The 19,931-nt window shown below is 38.0% G+C and overlaps 1 protein-coding gene across 1 annotated transcript in view; it reads right to left on the minus strand.

Moving 5' to 3' along the window:
* Window positions 1-19,931, minus strand: part of LOC124088921 (NXPE family member 1-like) — a 240,957-nt gene that overhangs the window by 3,554 nt on the left and 217,472 nt on the right. The window contains exons 4-5 of the mRNA XM_058577119.1: window positions 4,917-5,605; window positions 2,217-2,278 (exon numbers count right to left, since the gene is read on the minus strand). Of these exons, the coding sequence (XP_058433102.1) occupies window positions 2,217-2,278; window positions 4,917-5,605 (751 nt within the window). The remainder of the gene's footprint in view (window positions 1-2,216; window positions 2,279-4,916; window positions 5,606-19,931) is intronic.

The raw sequence follows: 19,931 nt of genomic DNA on the forward strand, positions 1-19,931 counted from the left end.
CTGGGGGTGTAACTCAGTCGTAGAGTGCTCGCCTAGCATGGGTGAGGCCCTGGGTTTAATGTGCAGAACCACACCCAAATTGAAAAATGTACTTAAAATACTTCTTAAATCCTGGTGGTTTTGCTTGCTAAATGGAGCCTTCCTAATCCTATGATTTTGTTGGAATTTCAATGTGACCTTGTTGGGCTCCTAGGGGGCTTGATAGCTCTGCATTATGGATAATTGAATACTATAACCCTAGAAACTTGAGACCCACAGTTACTAAATATTTTCCATCTCCATATTTTTGATTACTTTACAGATTGTGTTGAGTACTCTATACCCCCCAAAGATATTTGGGTTCTAATTCTTTAAATCTATGAATATGTTGCCATCAAGGGAAAAAATTACAGATGGCTAAAGGGATTTTCCAGATGTAACTAAGGGTATGGGTTTCGAGATGGATGATCTAGATAATCCTAGATTATCTAGGAAAAGGAGTTCAGTCTAATCTCATTGGTCCTCCATGGTGGAAGAAGGAAGCAGCAGGTGGACTGGGACTTTGTAACTTGAAGACTTGACCTACTATTGTGGCTTTGGAGATGGTAGATGGCGCTAAAAGAAAGGAAGGCAGCCATTATAAAGAAGCTGAAAGTTACAACAAATTCTTCCTTAGAACCTCTAGAAAGGAACACAGGCCTGTTCCACCTTGATTGTAGCTCAGTGAGATTGATGTTGTACCTTGGAATAATAACACTAAGAAAATATGTTCTTTTTACTTAAAGCCACTTGTTATAGCAGCAAGAAGAAACTAGTGCTGAGGAAACTGATACCTTCTCAACATGAAATCATCCCAAACAGAAAGAGTATATTTTCTTTTATGTATAAATTTTATTTTATGTTGCAAAGTAACATTTTAAATTAAATCGTCTTTGTGTAGGTCATGCTTATTATTTTCAGTTGTGAATTTGCTTTATAAAACACAAGGAGAATCATACCACTGTCTTGCGCAGTTGGTCTCAGTGGCTTTCTTTAGCCTTCTAAATAAACACTGTAATACTCATCACAGTTTATTTACTTAGCTTATTCCTCTCTTTCTAGCTCTATCTTCTGCTACATTCTACCATATGCTCACTCCATTGGCTTATGAACACAATGTCTCACATAATTTTGCTTATGAGTAATTATACAGTAAAAAGTTCTCACACTAAAAATACTGGACACTTAATTATTCTAGTGAAGGACTTTTTTTTAGTGTATGAGTTATGCAATATTTTTCCTTTATCTCAATGTATATATACAGTGGAAATTAGAAATTACTTACATTTAACTGATTCCCTGTATTATACATTTCAATCTGGCAACTCTACCCATGATCTTTTTGAAATTTCTGACTATTGATAACCTTCAGGGCTCAGTCAAATATATTTAACTTTAAAATAATTTTAAAATGACAAGTCCCAGCTTCTTATGATGACACATAAGCCCCTTATCACAGAGTCTCTGCTTCCCTCTTTAGCCATATTTCCTGATATGTTCAATTTTCCTACATACTTGTATTTTGTATTTTGCTTTCTTCATAGAGTTGGTACATTTATAACAAGAACCTTTTTAGATCACAAGATCAGTTTTTTTTCATTTGTTCATGGTGCCTCATATTTATCAGGCCCTCAGTAAACACTTGAGGAATAAATGAATAAATATTGACAATATATCATTATAAGTTGCCTAGGATACTAATGTTACTGGTAAACTCAGGCTTTATAAACTGTTATTTAAAGCTAAGTTATAAATAAATATAAACAGTATACTTTCATATATAACATTGCTCTGTATTTTCCATTAAAATATTTAATAAGATGGAAGCTCCATATAAAATTAAGTACATCAACTAAAATTAGGAGGTTATGCCGGCAGATATCAAGAAACTAAAACCACAGTATTCTCACTCTGAAGCTATCAAAGGCATTTGCACAGAACCTCAGACTCTGGGAGATGAATGTAGGATATTTTACTTTCTTTTTTTAGGATAAATCAAGATGAAATCTGGAATGAAGAGTCTAAACTAATTTCCTTGAAACGATTTCTCCCTATGAAGTCTAGCATGATTAAGATCACTGACATCTGTTAGGGATTATGCTCCTGGAAAAGCACAGCTAAAAGAATTAACTCTGATAATTTTTCTCTGTGTAAGACATATGCCAAACATTACCCATCACAGGAAAAAGTGGACTTACTGTTACAATGGGAGACATTGATATGTTCAAGATCTTTCATCATTTCAACTCCCACTTTGGTCCTTCAAAAAATAAGACAATAGATTAGCCTGTTGTATGTTCACATAGCACAGGCACCAGGCAACACTTGCTTATTTTTAAGCAAGGATAGTTTTAACTTTCTTTAACTAAAAATTATTATTTCTGCTGTATATTTTGGATAAATTGAGTACTGTAGATAAATTAGGATTTTGAAAGGTTTTCTCTCTTGCTGGGAGCACCTGAAGTCCAGGGCAACTCTACTCATCTGTCACATGTAATGATATGCACTAGTGTGTCATAGAATTTTAAATTCTTAATATTATTTAGTCTGCATAATCTCTATGTGCCTTCACATCACCTATTCAAGTTCATGTAATACATTTTTAAAATTATTGTGAACCTCTAATTGGTCAACCTAAGTTTTATCTCACCTAATTTCTCCAGCACAACTACCAGAGCACCCTGTCCAATTGCAAATGCAACTGCTTTATTCTTTAAAAACCTTGATTGTCTCCCTATCACTGCAGGAGTCCAGGCTCCTTATCCTGGCACATAGACCCCTTATCACAGAGCCTCTGCTTCCCTCTTTAGCCATATTTCAAGATATGTTCAATTTTCCTACATATTTGCTTTCTGAGGATCATGTGAAGAAAGGTAATGTATTGTCTGTGTTCACTGCTGTATCCTCAATATCCATCAATGTGGCTGTCAGAAAGTAGTGTTCACACTGATGTGTGAATAAAAGAACACTGTATTTCTTTCCTCCACTTGATGAAGACTAACTGACTCTTCCTACTTCAAACTTCTTTTCTTACCTCTACCCTCTCTTTTCTTCAACCCAACATACATTATGTGTGTAAATAGAGGCAGGCAGGGAGAGGTTATGGGGAGGAGGGCTCAGGTACCCAGTACAACAGATGTACTCTGTTCTCTGCTAGGGGGGTATTTTAGGCCCAGTCATGAAAGGAAAGGGTAAAACATAGTCTCATCCTTGCTGTGATTTAGACATGAAGATGATTAGTGCTTAGAAGGAGATTAAAAACAAAACAGTGAGTACAGAGGGACTCCTCATGTAATTGTGTTTTTGTGTGTGTGTGGTCTTTCCTAGGACTCTCATCATTTCCTCATTGTGGTAGAGGTAGTGAATATGATACTTCAAAGAGCTCTGCTGATGTTAACATTCAACATCTCTTTTAGTTATCTGGATAACATCTATAAATACTCCACAAAGGTAGGAACAGTTTTCTCCAGTTTGGTCTGAAGTCTCCACCTGTGACTCCAGCAACTTAGAACTAAAGTCAGTTCTTTCCCTTCCCTCCCACTCCAGCTCTGCTTTCTTTCTCTCCTTCTCTGCCTCATTTCAGAATTGTGAATAGTTTGAGATTTAGTGAGTTGAATAGATATCAAAATTTGGAAAACTGGGCAAGATTCTGGAATGCATTTTATTTTCCAGGCTTGGTCTCCGCTCTAATTTCTCATAATCATATTTTTTTTTGAAAGCTTAAGGAAAAAAAGAATCTGAGCTTGACTTTGAAATTTTCTAAGAAAGAAATTGCTCAGAATATAACATTGTACTGTCACCAAATGAAGGGAAAATAAGTCATCGTGGCACAGTCAAACAGAATTTGGCAGACTGGAAAGTGAAAAGGAAGTAGACTGAGGCTTATGGAAAGTTTGAAAATGAATAAAAGATTCTAGGACTAATAGGTGTCCAGGCTTGGCTCACAGTTTTTGGATTTGTGATGACAGTCTCCTTTTGCAAACCATCAAAGTGGTCCATGAAGAAGTCCTGATAGTTCATTCTCAGGAATGAAGTGTTTCCTATTTCAATGGAGAATAAGGAGATTAGAGAGTGAGCATCTGTTTGTGAGTGGGGGAGAAAAGCATAGTGTGGCTACAGCCAAGATGGATAGGGGAAACATGGGCACCAGGGTTAGAGGAGTCTGTTCAACCAGGGCTTCCAGGAACTGATAGGTCACAATGTGGAGAGGTAGAAGGACTCCTCCACCATGAACACTGTGTACTAAGGCATCTCTGATCATGATATCAACTGGAGATGACCCACAGGAGTTGGCTTTTTAGAGAGATTGCTCAGGCTGCAGTATAGAGTGGGTTCAAGGAGGATGTGATTGATGATGGGAGGGAGACCAAGTGGGAAGCCATTTCAGTCATGTAGGTGAGATGATGATGGTCTCAACTTGGTTAGCAGCACTGGACATGGAGAGAAATGGATGAATGAAAAAAAAATCACTTAAATGCTAGAATCTGTGAAATATGACATGGGAAGTAAAGGAACATGATCTTATGATATGCTTATCAAGGAATCCTTTTTTGGTGATATATTTGAACATACAGCAGAACTGTTTTCCACGGAGCATATTTTTTTTAAAACCTATGTCTAAGTAAAATATATGGTCAAATGTGACAATACTGGTTTCCTTTAGAAGTACAGGTATATATATATTATATAGTTCCAACTTATGTAGCCCGCCTTGAGCCTATTTCAATCAAAATGCACACTATGGTGTGCTGTCATGGACACTGGTCTCCATGCAGATACCGCATGTTTGGTTATAACCTTTAGAATAGAGGAGGCATCTGAGAAGATCATGCTTAATATTGAGATAGGCAGTGTAGCTCTGCTTGGGGACACCACTCATTGTATTAAAATATACTTACTTATGGAAAAGCCTTTTTTCCTTGACAGAAAGATAAGAAATTTCTCTGTTCATGGTGGTCACATGGGTCAGGGCCTCACAGGGCATGTGTTGAGGCTTCATGCAGTAGAAGGCTTCCTGGTCTCTCCCATACAGGTAGGTACACAGTTCAGAGCTAGAGTTTAGGGTCAGGCCACATTCAGTGAAGACTTGGGAGGTGCCATTAACAAATTTACCTTTGAACATAATTTTATCATAGCCTTGGTTCCTTGCCCTCCAGAGAGCCGACACCCCTTCACTGGGGTGGATGAGCAGGAGAGACAGAGAGACCTGGCCCTCCCAGAACAGAGTGAAGCTGACAAGGTAGGTGCCATTGTTGAAATCTGTCACCTTTCCTGAGGCGCCTGCCTTCAGGGCTGGGGAGAACATCCTGGCCCTGAGGAAGTCCCCTCCATATTCCTTCCTGCGTCCCAGGTGGTCCCTGGCCTCCAGCAGGATGTCCAGCTGGTCCCCCCTGCAGTATGTGTCTCTAGGGTTGAGGAGGGTGGCTGAGCTGTGTGTGGCACTGGTGGTGGTGGCCTCATGGGTGAAGGGTCTGGGCGGGATCAGCTGGTCTAGTTTCCCCAGGATCTCCTTTATTTTCAGCTCAGTTTCTGTTGGTGAAGTTTCCCCTTGTTTCTTAGCAATACGGTTTCTCAAACTGAATGAGAACTGAAGAATTGAGGAGAAAAGGATATATTTACTACCAACAGATAATAAGGCTTGCTTTTCAATATAAATTAGCATGATTCATTTTATAAATTTCCACATGATTAAGTTACATATCAGTGATGAATTCAAACTAGTTTTCACTTATGAAATTATAGGAATTGATTTCCAGGTAATGTGACTTCCTCTGCTGCCAACAGATAGTTTCTTTGGGGGTCACTGGCTTATAAAGTAACTGGATAAAATAAATATCTGTATTTTCATTATTTGATTTTATTGTTTTCACTTTGCCATCTTTTCATTTATGTTTTCCTTATAAAAATCTTATAACCATATTATACACAATATGAAAAACAGAGCAAATATTATAAAATATCATCATAAGTTTTGCTGTCCTTTTAATACTGTATATTTTAATATTTTCATTCTTTTCCTGTCATATGTATGTTTTACCTATTTGTAATCATATTATATATGTGGCTTTAATACTTTTGCAAGTAACATCATGTACTATAAATGTTTTAATATTGTTACATAATTTTTATGACCATTATTTTTAATTGTCGCATAACATTCCATCAATAACATGTAACACAGGTGCACAGCTTATGATATTGGATAATTGGATTATATATACTTCTTTTCATTTTACTTAACACTTGAATATTTTCTACCCTTTCATATAAGGATTCATGATTACATCTTCATGACAGATTCCTGAAGATGAAATTACTAGATCATTTGTTACCGAAGTAAATATTAAAGAATAGTTTTATTCATTTTGACTGGTGAATTCTAAAGATATATTTTATATTATCATCAGCAATACGTAAGACTACCTTTATGTTACATCAATATCTCATTGATCAGTCTAGCAAATAGAATGTAAGGGCTATAAATAATGTTTCTTACCTAAAGTAAGAGACTTAGTCAATTGAAATATTTATCTACCTAAAAATAAAGACTACCATATGTATCTGCATAATGAAGTAACTAGAGGGAATGTTTCTACCAATTTAAAACCTGTTCAGGTTCCAGGAGTTTCCCATGCCAGAGAGGCCACTTACCAGAGGCCTACATGAGAACAGACTAAAATCGCTCAGGGGAACCAGGGTTAGAAGCCTACCCCTGATGTTCATTGACTTGTTTGATTTTTGCTTTGTTGTATTTTCTAACAATAGACTGCTGTTTGATATATATATTGAACCTAGTATTTCCTCTGTTACAACTTTTGTCCAGATTTTCCTGGAACAAGATATTGAACTGTGCCCACATAATTACACAGCATCATGTACGTCTTAGTCTATAATTAGATAGCTGTTTGGATGAAAGGGTCATACAAAATTCAACTTCTAATTAATGATTCTGGATAACCCAAGGGTTACTTAGAGAAAGGAATTATCCTCATATATCACAGTTACATTTTTTTAAACATTTATTTTTTAGTTGTAGATGGACACAATACTTTTATTTTATTTTTATGTGGTGTTGAGGATCAAAGCCAGTGTCTCATGCATGCTAGGTGAGCTCTCTTCCTCTGACCCACAAGACCAGCCCCTCAATTTAAATTTTTGATTAAGTTATTCAACACTGTTAATAAAACTGATTTTAAATTCGACCAGTGAAAATGGAAAATTACTATTACATTTATTTTAATATCAGTATGTTTTCAAATTTTTTTTCTTCCAATAGTTGTTTTACTAATGTATTTTTTTCTGAATTGCCCCAGTTACCTCACTCTTTTAACAACCTGTTAAAACATAAACACACACACACACACAAACTAGGATTGCCATGTGGAATGTTTGTAGGTATCCCCATCAAAAAATATTCATATATTGTAGCTGTATCCTGCAGTGAAATGCTTTCAGGAGGTAGAGAACTTTAGGGAGGTGATTAGACAAGGCAGTAGGGCCCTTATGAATGAGATTAGTGCTTTTATAAAATAAGACACAGCAGAGAAACAAAACAAAAATAAAAGAGATCCTGGAGAGCTCATTTGCCCCTTCCACCACATGAGGACACAATGAGAAGATGACTGTCTGTGAACCAGGAAGCAGGTTCTCACCGGATATTGAATCTGCCAGTGCCTTGGTCTTAGACTTCCTGGCTTCCAGAAATGTTAAATAAATTTCAGTTCTTTATAAACCACTCAGTCTCTGACATTGTTAGAGCATCACAAACAGACTAAGACAAGGGTTTTATACAAATATACACATGTGCACAGACACAAATTTCTCATATATACATACATATACTTCACATATATACATATATTAATATACATATGGACCCTTTTTAGAAAACCTTTGCTCCCCTTGATTCATCTAACCATATATCACCAAGTTAGTACATAATCCTTTTCTCTTTCATTTTCTCATCCAATATCTTCCATTCACTTGCCAAAGATTTTGAAGGACCTGGCTTCTAGTTCACTTCATTACTGAAGCCCTGACTTCCTCTAGGTACATGGCAAGATCCATGGAGGCAGATCCTCTAACACCTAGATTCTTTTTGCTTCTGAAGGTCTCAGACGTCATATGACATATGGCAATTCAACTTCTGGTAATCCTGCCCAACTTAAGTACAATCACACTTTTTCTTTCCTACTTTCTATACTTTTTTTCTGTCAGCTTCTTTTGTAAAAATTTAAATGTATTATAATGTCTCCCATATTATGGAGAGAAAACATTTAAGCCCCTTATTCTCCTTTAATGGCTACCGTACCTTTTGTTTGTCCTGTACCCTACCAATCAAGTGTCTCAAGAAATCTCTTTTATCCCCATTCTCTCTCACTCTCTCCTCAGCCTTCTTCTTATTTTGCTCCTCAGAGTTATGTCATTAACAAACTTTTTCTTCTCACTCTACAGCTCACCCACGGGAATGTCTCAGACTCCAGTGACTTCAGCTGCTATTTATAGTCTAATACTTTCTAAATCTAATATTTTCTAAGCCAGGTCTTTTTCAGCCTTAGGTCTATTTATTCTACAATATATAGAAGCAACATCTTCACTTACATCACTATAATGGACCTAGACCTAGACTACTCATAGCTAACTTTATCTTCTCTCCTCCAAATATATTTCTCCCAGTGTGGTAGGAGAACTTCAATAAACGGCCTCACCAGCCAAGCAGTTGTACAAACCTGGAATATAATGCCTGGTTAGCCCCAACTCCTCCCCTCCCACAGTCAGTCACTCTTGCTGTCAATTCCATTGTTAAATTCACTGACTTTTCTCCCTTTTTATTATTAGGACCTTATTTCAAGTCACATTACCTCTCAGATCAGATCTCCAAACAGTCTTTCCTTACTTAGTTATTTACCATTCATTAAGCATCTACAGTATGCCAGACACTGTTAATGAATGAATAATATGTAGATTCTTGCCTTCCTGGAGACCAAGATAGATAATAATCAATGAACACCATAAATCAATAAATTATATAGTATAGTGAAAGTGAAAAGTAGTATTGCAACATAAGAAGTCAAGCAGAATAAGAAGAATGCAAAGAGGTTGTATGGGCTGATTTTAGTATTAAATAAAAAGGTGTACTAAATGGACGGAAGGAAGAGAAACTGGAAGCAAGATCAGTTAAGAAAAACTGCAGAAAGGGGAAATGTGAGAAATGTTAACTGGGCTACTCAGAAAATGATAATTAAAAAAAATTTAAACCCTGAGATAATGATAGAGAACTGAAATAGAGATTTAATTGAATTAGAATATCCAAGGCCAAGGGAGGAGAGAACCTTGAGGTGGGATGCTTGGCAGTGCCAAGTGGTACAGAGATTCACCTGTCTCCAAAACAAACAGTAATTGTGCATATATTGTCAAAGAACTAATGCTGAACAGAGAACCCTCTCCTCCACATTATCTGCTAAGATCACATGTTTTAAACATTTCTTTTCTTTCTTTCTTTCTTTTTTTTTTTTTTTGGTACTGGGGATTGAACTCAGGGGCACTTGCTCACTGAACCACATCCCAAGTCCTATTTTATGTCTTATTTAGAGACTGGGTCTCACTGAGTTGCTCAGTGCCTTGCTTTTGCTGAGCTTGACTTTGGACTTGTGATCTTCCTGTTTCAACCTCCCAAGCCACTGGGATTATAGATTTGCTCTACCGTGCCGAGCTTAACTTTCATTTCTTGCCCCGATAATGGGGAACATTCAAATAAAGTCACTGTGACTATCTATGAAATTCTGAAAAAAATCTGAGACAATTCCTACCTTTGTGTGGCCTGGTGAAGTGAAGTAAATGACCCACAAAGCTAAGATAACCATTAGCATCAGCATGCATTTGTGAGGTTTGGCATTTGAAAACAACATGAGTATCCTAGAAGATAAATAATCGCATTAAGTCAAACCAACATGATGTATCTCTGTACACTTTGGTTCCTCCTTAGTAATTTTCACAACAGGGTAATGTTGTCCTGTGTTTGCAGAAAGTTCATTTATTCTGGAAATCAGAAACAAAGTTCTTCCCTGAGGCAGGAACACAACTATTTGAAGGACTCCTGGCTGCTGACTCTCAGGTTAATTCTCCAGGTATGGAGGCCCATCAGGTCATACCTTCTTCTCTCATCCAGGACTTGGCATGGACAGCAAGGAGTTAGCAATCAGTCACTCAAAGAGATACTTTTCTTTTCTGCCCCCTTTCCTGTCATTAGAGCTTACCAGTGAGGTCCAAAGGTACGCACCTATGGGTGACTATCTGCTTCAGCATATTCTCAGATTCACCCGTACCAATTTCAGCTGTCCAAAGAGTCTGCTTGGTCCAAGAGGTCTTTGCATTTACTTCAGGGTTGGAGTTTCCTTGTAAACTTCATTGATTTCTCTGAGGCCACAGGAAGCTCTGAAGTTTGCTTTTAGAGAAGAACATCTCAGGGCAGGGCAGGCTCAGTCACCTTTGGCAGAGGCTTCAAGTACTCACACCACGCATTTCCCTGGCTTCTTTGTTTAGCTGTCATGTTGGATCAGTCAGTTATGCCACATTTGGCAGAAGCACCCGGAAAATTGGAAAGAAGAAAAACACAAGCCCTATCCTGTTTCTGAGCCCTATCCCAAGAATTGATCTGGCTGGCTCTTCACAATATTTGGATGCTTTCCTTATACGTCTCCTTATACAAGGGCTCAACATCACTGGTTTTATTAAGCATTATGACAATAAGGGTTTAAATGAAATCTCAGGCATAAGGGGAACAATCAATAGATCTAAATCCTACTGCAACTTGCCCAAGGTAAGAATCCAAAAGGGTAAACTCTGAGGACGTAGGTTTCATGACCATCCCGTATCCAGTGACTTTCAAACTCTTACACATCCTTATTTCTCTTCCTGGTTTATATCATGAAAAACTCATCTGTCTTTGCTAGTGTCATATTTATGTCCCCATAGGAATGGTTTAGATATCAGATGTCAACCAAAGCCCATGTTCAGAGTGAAATGGTTACATTAAGAGACTATAAACTAATCATTGGATTAAGTGGGCAGTAACTGTAGCCAGGTAGGGTGTGGTTGGAGGATATAGATTTACATTTTATCCTTGGTAAGTAGAGCTTTTCCTGATTCTTAGTTTCCATGACTTTCTGTAATAGTATTCTGCCTCCCCTCAGGCCCAGGGCCAGGTAGTCAGCCAATCATGGTCTGAACCTCTGAAACCATGAACCAATATAAATGTTTCTTCCTGCATGTTATTTTTGTCAGGTCTTTTGGTCACCATGATGAAAAAAACTGACTGAAACATAGGAGGAAAAAAATTGACCTTTTGTTTGTTTGATTGGTTGGTTTTTATGTTTTATTTTGTTTTAGGATTGGCTTATTTCACTCATCATTATAGTCTTCAGATCCATCCATTTACTGGAAAATGTCATAAAATTATTCTTAATTATGGCTGAGAAATATTCCATTGGGTATATATACTACAATTTATTTATGCATTCATTGTGTATTAGACAAAGGGGAATAAAGGGAAGGGAAAGGGATAGGAAAAGGAAAGACAGTGGAGTGAATTTGATGTAACTTTTCTAGGTACAAATATGTGTATACCACAGTGAATGTCACCATTTGCACAACCACAAGAAATTAATTTAAATTAATAATAATAACTGCAAGGACACTCGCAGAGTCCACGCTAAGTCCAAGGACCACATCACACACCAGAACATCACACAAGAGATTTATTGTTGGTAACACGAGGTATAGCTTTGACAAGGCTGTCCCTCTGAGGAGAGTAGCAGTCTGTTGGCACTCACAGAGCAGCTTTATACCCCACAAGAGGAATCTTAAAAACTACTAAACAGTTTATGCTGGGGTGGGGTTAATAATTTTTTTTTTTAAGAAGGCACATGTTCTTACAAGAAGTTAACAGCATTGCCTCAGAATCAAAACTTTGGAACCTCTAGATAAAATGGCTCCTGACCTAAAATGGTGAATCTGATGCCAATATTCCTCTCTTTTTGTTTTTATAGATACCTGGGCTGGGGATGATGCTCTTTCTTCTCTCACTTCTTCCTGTTGGTTAAGGGCAAAGAATTTCATTTCTATAAAGGTTGTCAGGGAGGGTTTTAGTTTTCTTGTCCTGCCAAGAATCAGGTAATAAATTTGTTCCTACTAGTGATCTGTCCAGCTAAATTGTAATCCTAGGTGGGGTCATAATCAGGGACTGCCTCAGTACCAACTGGGTTATTGGGGAAGGTTTGGTGGACATTGTCTGCATAGTTTCTGGCCTGTTTCCAAACTTGCCTGCGTTCCTCAGGTAGGAGTGTGTTGGGAAGGATCATATGAATGTCATGGAAAGTTACATGGTAGGATTGGGTTAGGTACTGGAATTCCTTAATGTACCTTGAAGAATTGGAGGTGAAGAACCCTAGCTTCTTTTGATTTGGGAAAGGTCACTAAGGGAGAAAGTGATGAGTACCCAAACAATTCCCTCTGACCCTGCTACTTTACAAACGGGAAGCAGAGGTGCAGGCTGGGTAGAGTGGTCCATGTGAGAGTGAGAGCGAGAAATGGGTGGACTGAAAGTAGGTGAGGGGGGTCCTGGAGGCATCAGAGCAGAAGGTTGAAAATGGTGGGGAGGGGTTTAGTTGGCAGGGTCAAAGTCTGGGATTTCAGGAGAGTCCTGAGGTCGAGAAGGGAGGGTTTAAGAGCCAGGAGAACATGGGCCAGAGAGCAGGAAGAGCAGAGTGATTTTATTTGAAATGAGGAAAAGAGAAGGCCTGAACATAGGGGATCTTTTTCCATTTCCCTGAGTGCTCACAAAAGTTAAAAAGGTCCCTCAAAATATTGGGATCTATAGTGTTGTTAAGCAGCCATTTGGAATCCTAGTCTAAGGTATAAGGGGCCAAATTTGGTTGGGAAGATGAATTAGTTTCTGTACCTGTCAGGAGTAAGGCAGAGTGAGTCTAAACTTGCTAAAAGACAACCCAAAGGGGTGTCTGAGGGGATGGCAGAGGTGGCTGTACCCATGGCAAGAGAGAGTCAGTAGGGAGAAGCAGAGCCATCCTCTGTGCTCTCTTATACCCAATGAGGAAGAGCTAACTGCTCTGGGAGTAGTCACTGCCTCAGGAAGGTAGCGGGGGCTAAGGCCCATAGGGGTTTTCAATGCTTGGCACCAGGGCTTTTGAGCGGAAAAAGTTAACTGAGATCCCGAGACATCTTTTGCCAGGGGTGAGACCTTCCTACCTAATGGACTCAGTTGACTGTAGGGATCAACTGTAGCTCTGAAAGCTGTGGTTGGGAGTGCAACAGGAACCCTGGGAGTGCTGGACATTCAAAACGGTCACTTCTTGGGACTCACAGGGCATTTGAGTCACCCAAAGGCAGGGCCCCTTCCTGGAATCAGCCAGTGGTGGATGATAAGTGGAGTCTCAGTGAAATGAAAGGCGAGTTCGTGTGAGGATGGCCTAGGACAGAGTATCGGATCACAAAGCAGCTCAGATCCCCAAAGGCAGAGCAAGGTCATTGGGATAGCCCATCCAAGTATGGGTAAATGACAGAAAGATGAATATTGGGAAGCAAGCAGGGGGTGGGAAAAGGAGAGGTAGTGGAATAGGATACATTTCCTGCTTGTATAATTATGTCAAAATGGATTCTACTACTACATCTAACTAAAAGGAACCAATTAAAAAAATTGACTGAAACCACATTAAAAATGACAACTGGTCATAGAGATGCTATCTTCCAGGGGACCTGTTACCCCCATGTCACAATTAACCTTATTTCCTTTGGATATAGACCCAGGAGTAGGATTTCTGGATTATATAGTGGGGCTGTTTTTAATTGTTTGAGGAATTCCGTATTGCTTTCCCCACTTGCCACAGGAGTGCCCCGGGGTTTCCTTTTGTACCCATCTTCATCAACATTTACCTTTTGTCTTTTTTATAACAGCCATTCTAACACAGTGTGAGGTGATCTCCTCTGTTACTTTAATTTGCATTTCCCTGATGATTAGTGACATTGAGCATTTTTTCATACATGTATTGGCCATTTATATTCCTTCCTTCAAGAAATGTTCATTTAAATCCTTTCCCCATTCTCTAATCACATTATATCATGTTTTTTGTAATTGACTTGAGTTCCTTAGATACTTTGTGTATTAATTCCCTATCAGATGTATGGATTGCAAATATCTTCTCCCATTTTGAGGCTATCTTTTTATTCTCTTGATTGTCCCTTTTATGTGTGGAAGCTTTTTAGTTTGGCAGAAGTTTATCTATTTTGGGTTTTGTTGCTGGTGTTTTGGGATAATATCCAAAACACTCAGTGACCAGGCCAATGTCAAGAAGCTTTTTTCTGTCAAGAGATAAATATGTTGATTTCTCTCTGAGTTCTCTATTCTGTTCCGTATCTGCCTGCTTTTATGCATGTACCATGCTGTTTTGATTACTAGACCTTTGTAATAGATTTTAAAGTTAGGTCATGTGAGGCTTCCAGGTTTGTTCTGTTTACACTCAGGGTCTTTGTAGTTCTGTCTAAATTTTAGGATTGCTTTTTCATTTCTGTGAAAAATATCAGTAGTATTTTGGTTGGAATTGGATCAAATCTTTAGACTGCTTGGGTAATATGGACATTTGAACTGTTAATTCTTTTGATTCATGAACATGGGGTATTTTTCCAATAACTTATATCTTCAGTTTCTTTCATTAATGTTTTATAGCTTTTGGTGTGCATATCTCTTCACTGCTAAGAGAAATTTATTCTGAATTATTTTTTTTCATTCTATAATAGTGGGATTATTTTTCAGATAGCTTATTATCAGTGTATAGATACTCTACTAATTTTTGTATGTTAATATTATATCTTACAACATTACTGAATTTGTTTTTTAGTTCTAACAGTTTTTTGATGGAGTCTTTAGGGTTTTTAACATGTAAGATTGTCTCATTAGATAATTTCACTTCTTCCTTTCTGATTTAGATGACATTTATTTCTTTTTCCTGTCCAATTTGCTCAGCCAAGGACTTCTAGCAGTGTTATATGAAGTGGTCAGAGTGTGCCGCAGTCTGGCTGGGCACAAAATAACTGGGCGGTCATGAGCCACTTGTAGGTTCAAACAGGAACTACTTTATTACCTGAACCCAACGGGAACTCTCTAGAACTCCACGGAAACTCCGCGAGAACCAAAGGAACTCAATGGGAACTCCGCGAGAACTCAAAAGTAGCAGACACCCGAGGAAGCAGGAGCTGTCTTATTGCCGGACAGCAGAAGCTTATATACACAACCGAATACACAACCTGTTTCAATTTAGCATCATCCAGCTACAGCAATCAGTCATTATCTTAATAATTATACACAGCTTAACTTAATCACCATCATCCCAATGGCTCACTGGCGTCACCGCCCAACCACTCCTTCTGGCAAAATGCCAGGCGCCATCCCCACTTGGCTGTGGCTCTCAACAAGAGTGGGCATCCTTCTCTTGTTCCTGAGCTTAGAAGGAAAGTTTTCAACTTTCATTGTATTGAGGTACATTCCTTCTAAACCCGACTTGTTAAGAGTCTTGATCATAAAAGGATGTTGAATATCTGGTCTGATATTTTTCACCCTTTATTCTGTTAATGTCCTGCGATACACCCATTGCTCTGTGTATGCACAATTAAACTTTTCTCCCTAGATAAATTCCACTTGATCATGGTGACACATCCTTTTAAAGTGCTGTTGTACTCGGTATTTTGTTGAGATCTATTCTATGTTCAACATGGATACTGGCCTATATTTTTTTCCTTGTATGTCCTTGTATGGCTTTAGAAGTAAAACGCTGGCCTCATAAAATGCTCTTGGAAGTATTCCCCCTTCATCAATATTTTGAAAGACTTTGAGAAGGTTTTACATTATTTCTTCTTCAGTGTTTGATAGAATTCAGCAATGTAGCCATTGAGACCTAAGCCTTTCTTTTTTGGGGAGATTTTTGTTTACTAGTTCAATCTCTTCATTATAGATCTAACTAGACTTTCTACTTCTCCATGCTTCAGTATGAGTAGTTTGGGTGTTTCCAGGAGTTCATCCATTTAATAGAAGTAATCCAACTTGTTGGCATAAAATTGACCATAATATTTTATAATTCGTTATGTTTCTATGATATCAGTTGTACTGTTTCCTTTTTCACTTCTTATTTTATTTGAGTTCTTTTCTTTTTTCCATTGAACATTTATCAAGTTTATTTGACTTTTTAAAAAAATCTTAATTTTTTTGGTCTTTCTATTTCTTTTCTAGTATCTGTTTAATTTTTTTTGGTGCTGTGATCTTTATTATTTCCTGCTTTCTACTCTCTTCAGGCCTACTTTGTGATTATTTTTTGGATGAGTAATAGTAAATTTGGGGGGATTAGTTTTCTCTCATTAAAGGATAGTTAATTTTAGATGTCAAGTTGAGTGAATTAAGGAATACCTAAGAACTGGTAAACCATTATTTTTGTACATGTCTGTAAGGGTATTTCCAAAGATTAGTGTGAGTAAGTGGGTCACACCTAAATGTGTGGGGTCATATTCTAGTCACCTAGGAGCTAATAATATAGGACAATGGGAGAGAGAACACAAGTTCCTCTTTCTTTCTCTGTCTCCCTCTCTGTCTCTTGTAGCTAGGACATTGCTGTTCTACTACAGTCTTTGAACATGAGAACTCCAGGCTCTCCAGTTTTGGGCTTCAACCCTTTCACCCAGCTGCCTCCAGGGTTCTCAGGCCTTCAGCCTTGGACTGAGAATTTCACCATCAGCTTTCCTGTACTGAGGGATTTCAGACCTGTACCATGTCATGCTGTAGGTATACCAAGTTCTCCAGCTTGCAGACAACCCATTTTGGACTCCATAATTGCATGATTGTGCCAATGTCTGGCTGGGCACAAAATCACGAGCCACCACACAGCTTGTAGATTCAAACAGCAACTCTTTATTCCCGAACTCACACTAGCCATCTACAATCACGTTCTGGGGAAATCCACGTTCTCTGCCCAAATCCACGTTCTCTGCCCAAATTCACCTCCACTGGGCTTCTATCTCCAAAATATATTGTCTAAATCCCGTGAGAACTCAAGGGGAACTCAGGCAGCAGGATACGCCCTATTCCCAGCAGGAATAATCTTAAACCTTAAACCTGGAACCTAAACCGGGAACGCCCTAAACACGATTATCTTAAAACCGGGAACACCCTAATCTGCCTTGGTCCTTGAGCAAGGTCACTTACATTCAATGTCACTGCAACATGTCAGCAACATGGGGTACGCTGGCAAGGAAATTGTCATACCTACTTGGCTAATGGCTCCCAGCATCTCCCCCCTTCTGATTAATTAAACAACAAGCAATGTGGCTTAAGGACCGTGCCTGGTAGGTTGTCCAATTCAACATATGGTTCTTACCCGTCATGGGAAAAACTGACCTTTAGGCGTCAGCCTCCTGTGTTAGGTTGATACCACTGCAATTGAATCATACCCGTCACTGACTACAGGTCCAGCATACAGCCATACTTGTGGATAGGTCTATGCACCAGTGGGGGGGTGAGGTTCTTTGCCTCACCTCTGTTGGCCCCCAAATTTGGCCTTGGTGCCAGTGGGGGAGTGAGGTTAATGTGGCTTATGGACCGTGCCTGGTAGGTTGTCCAATTCAACATATGGTTCTTACCCGTCATCGGAAAACTGACCTTTAGGCGTCAGCCTCCTGTCTTAGGTTGATACCACTGCAATTGGATCATACCTGTCACTGACTACCGGTCCAGCATAAGCCATTGGCCCCCAAATTTTAGACCATCACTAGCAGAAGGGAGGAGGATACAGAAATGCCACGACACCAAGACAATTGACGGCTCCTTGGGAAAAATTGCATCACTGGTGACACCATCAGCAAAGATATGCCAGCATTACCACAATTCGCTGCACCAAACGATAGTTACATAGTCCAGGCAAGTTCTGCAAGCAGTTCAAAGCAGAGGAATCTATCAATATGTCCATTTCCTCCCCAAATCCGTTTCCTCCCAAAGTAAGTTGACTCTTTGAGCATTACTTGTTGAGTTCTTCACCGGCACTGGGATGGAGATAGGAATTCTGGCAATGATGCTAAAGAGACATTATCCTGAAAAGAATTATTAAATATAATGAAAAGGAAAGGTGAAAGTAAACAAACAGATCTGTTAACCTACTTTAAAAACAATCCTTAACAGCCTTTTACCTAATTTAAACTAGTAAACAAACAGATCTGTTAACCACCTTTAAAAACAATCCTTAACAGCTGTTTACATAATTTAAATTAAACCATTTAAATCACGTGAATAAAAAAAAATAATAATAATTCGGATCCATTTTATCATGAGCGCTCCTCATATAAGAAATATAGACATACGCACATACAGACATACAACACAAAACACAAGAGTGTACACAAACGTACAACACATAAGAAAATAGTAAAGGCCTTGTAGCTTTACCTGGGTGAAATCTCCATTGCAATGTTTAAAAACTCCACAGTCAAAAAATAAAACTGATCAGAAAAACATTAACCTAGGTTTGTATGAGCTCAAAAAATAAAAATAGAACCTTATGATGTGGAAAAATGCAATAATAAAATAGCTATTGAAAAAAGCATCCTGGTTAATCACTGTCGAAGATGTAAGAATGGCCAAGCTGGAGTTCTGGATATCAGCTGTTATGGATTTGAGTCAAATCATCTTCTTTTCGATCTGTAGAAACTGTTTTAGTTAATCTCTCTGGAATCCAAATGGGCTGCTGTTCTCCCTGTGGAAAAACACAAACAAAACCCGACTCCAGACAATCACTGGGTCAGGACCTTTCCATTGTCCTGTTAGAATATCTTTCCAAAGTACCTTAGGCTTATGTACATTTTTTGGATACATATGTCTTTCCGCAGCACTAAGTCCTGATGAATCCAAATTTAAAAAGTTTAGAGTAAAAAGCATTATTTTAAGTTTATCTTTGGGGGATATATACCCCCTTCCGATTCCCTCTTTTTGTTTTAATAAGTATGTCTGTATCTAATAGTTGTCTTAGCTTTTTGCATTTTCTATCTGTGTAATACCTTACTTGACACTTTCATCCATTTTCTATCTTATTTCTATCTTTTAGTTTTTTTTTTTTTTCCCTAAGGTTTGTATTTTTACCCTTAGTTGCTTATTTTCCTCCTAGTTTTTTTTTTTCCTATTTTGTGGGTTTAAAATTCTTGTCTTCCTACATTTTTTATCTTTCTACATCTTTTTTATCTTTATTCTTTTTAACTTTCTATACTTCTGTCTTTAAAGTTTTTCACTTTAAATTTTTAATCTTCTTTATCTAAATATCTTTTATCCTATTATCTTCCCATTTTTTTAAAGTAATGCCTTTAAGATTAAGCTTCTTTCCTCCATCATGAAGGCATTTTAACCATCTTCAATTTAACCTTTTAAAGCCTTTTAATTATCATCTATACTGTACTTTTAAATGTACTTTTTCACCACCTACAGCTTCACTCTTTTAAACGAGGCTTAGATTGTTTAAATCGCTTCAATGTTAGTTTACATGGCTGCCCTTCAACCAAAGGCTTTTTTTTTTTTTTTAACTCCATTGAGAAGCTTTGTCTCAATCTGCCATGTACAAATACCTTTTTTTTCTTTCTTCCTTTCTCAAGCTTTTAAATTAAGTCTAGTTTCCTCAAAATCTTTTTAAATGGCATTTTACAACCTTTTACTTTACCACACAGAGATTATCTCATCTAGAAACATTTTTTTCCTTTAACTTTTTATATTAAAATATATTTCCACATCTTGAATTTTTTTCTATCTCTTTTTTAGCCATTAACCCTTTTTATAAATTCACATTTTGAAACAACCCTTATAAAATTTCTGATTTAGACAA

Source organism: Marmota monax, unplaced genomic scaffold (genome assembly GCF_021218885.2).
Source record: "Marmota monax isolate L192 unplaced genomic scaffold, Marmota_monax_Labrador192_F-V1.1 WCK01_AAM20220418_F8-fsc00081, whole genome shotgun sequence".
In the NCBI taxonomy this organism is placed as follows: domain Eukaryota; kingdom Metazoa; phylum Chordata; class Mammalia; order Rodentia; family Sciuridae; genus Marmota; species Marmota monax.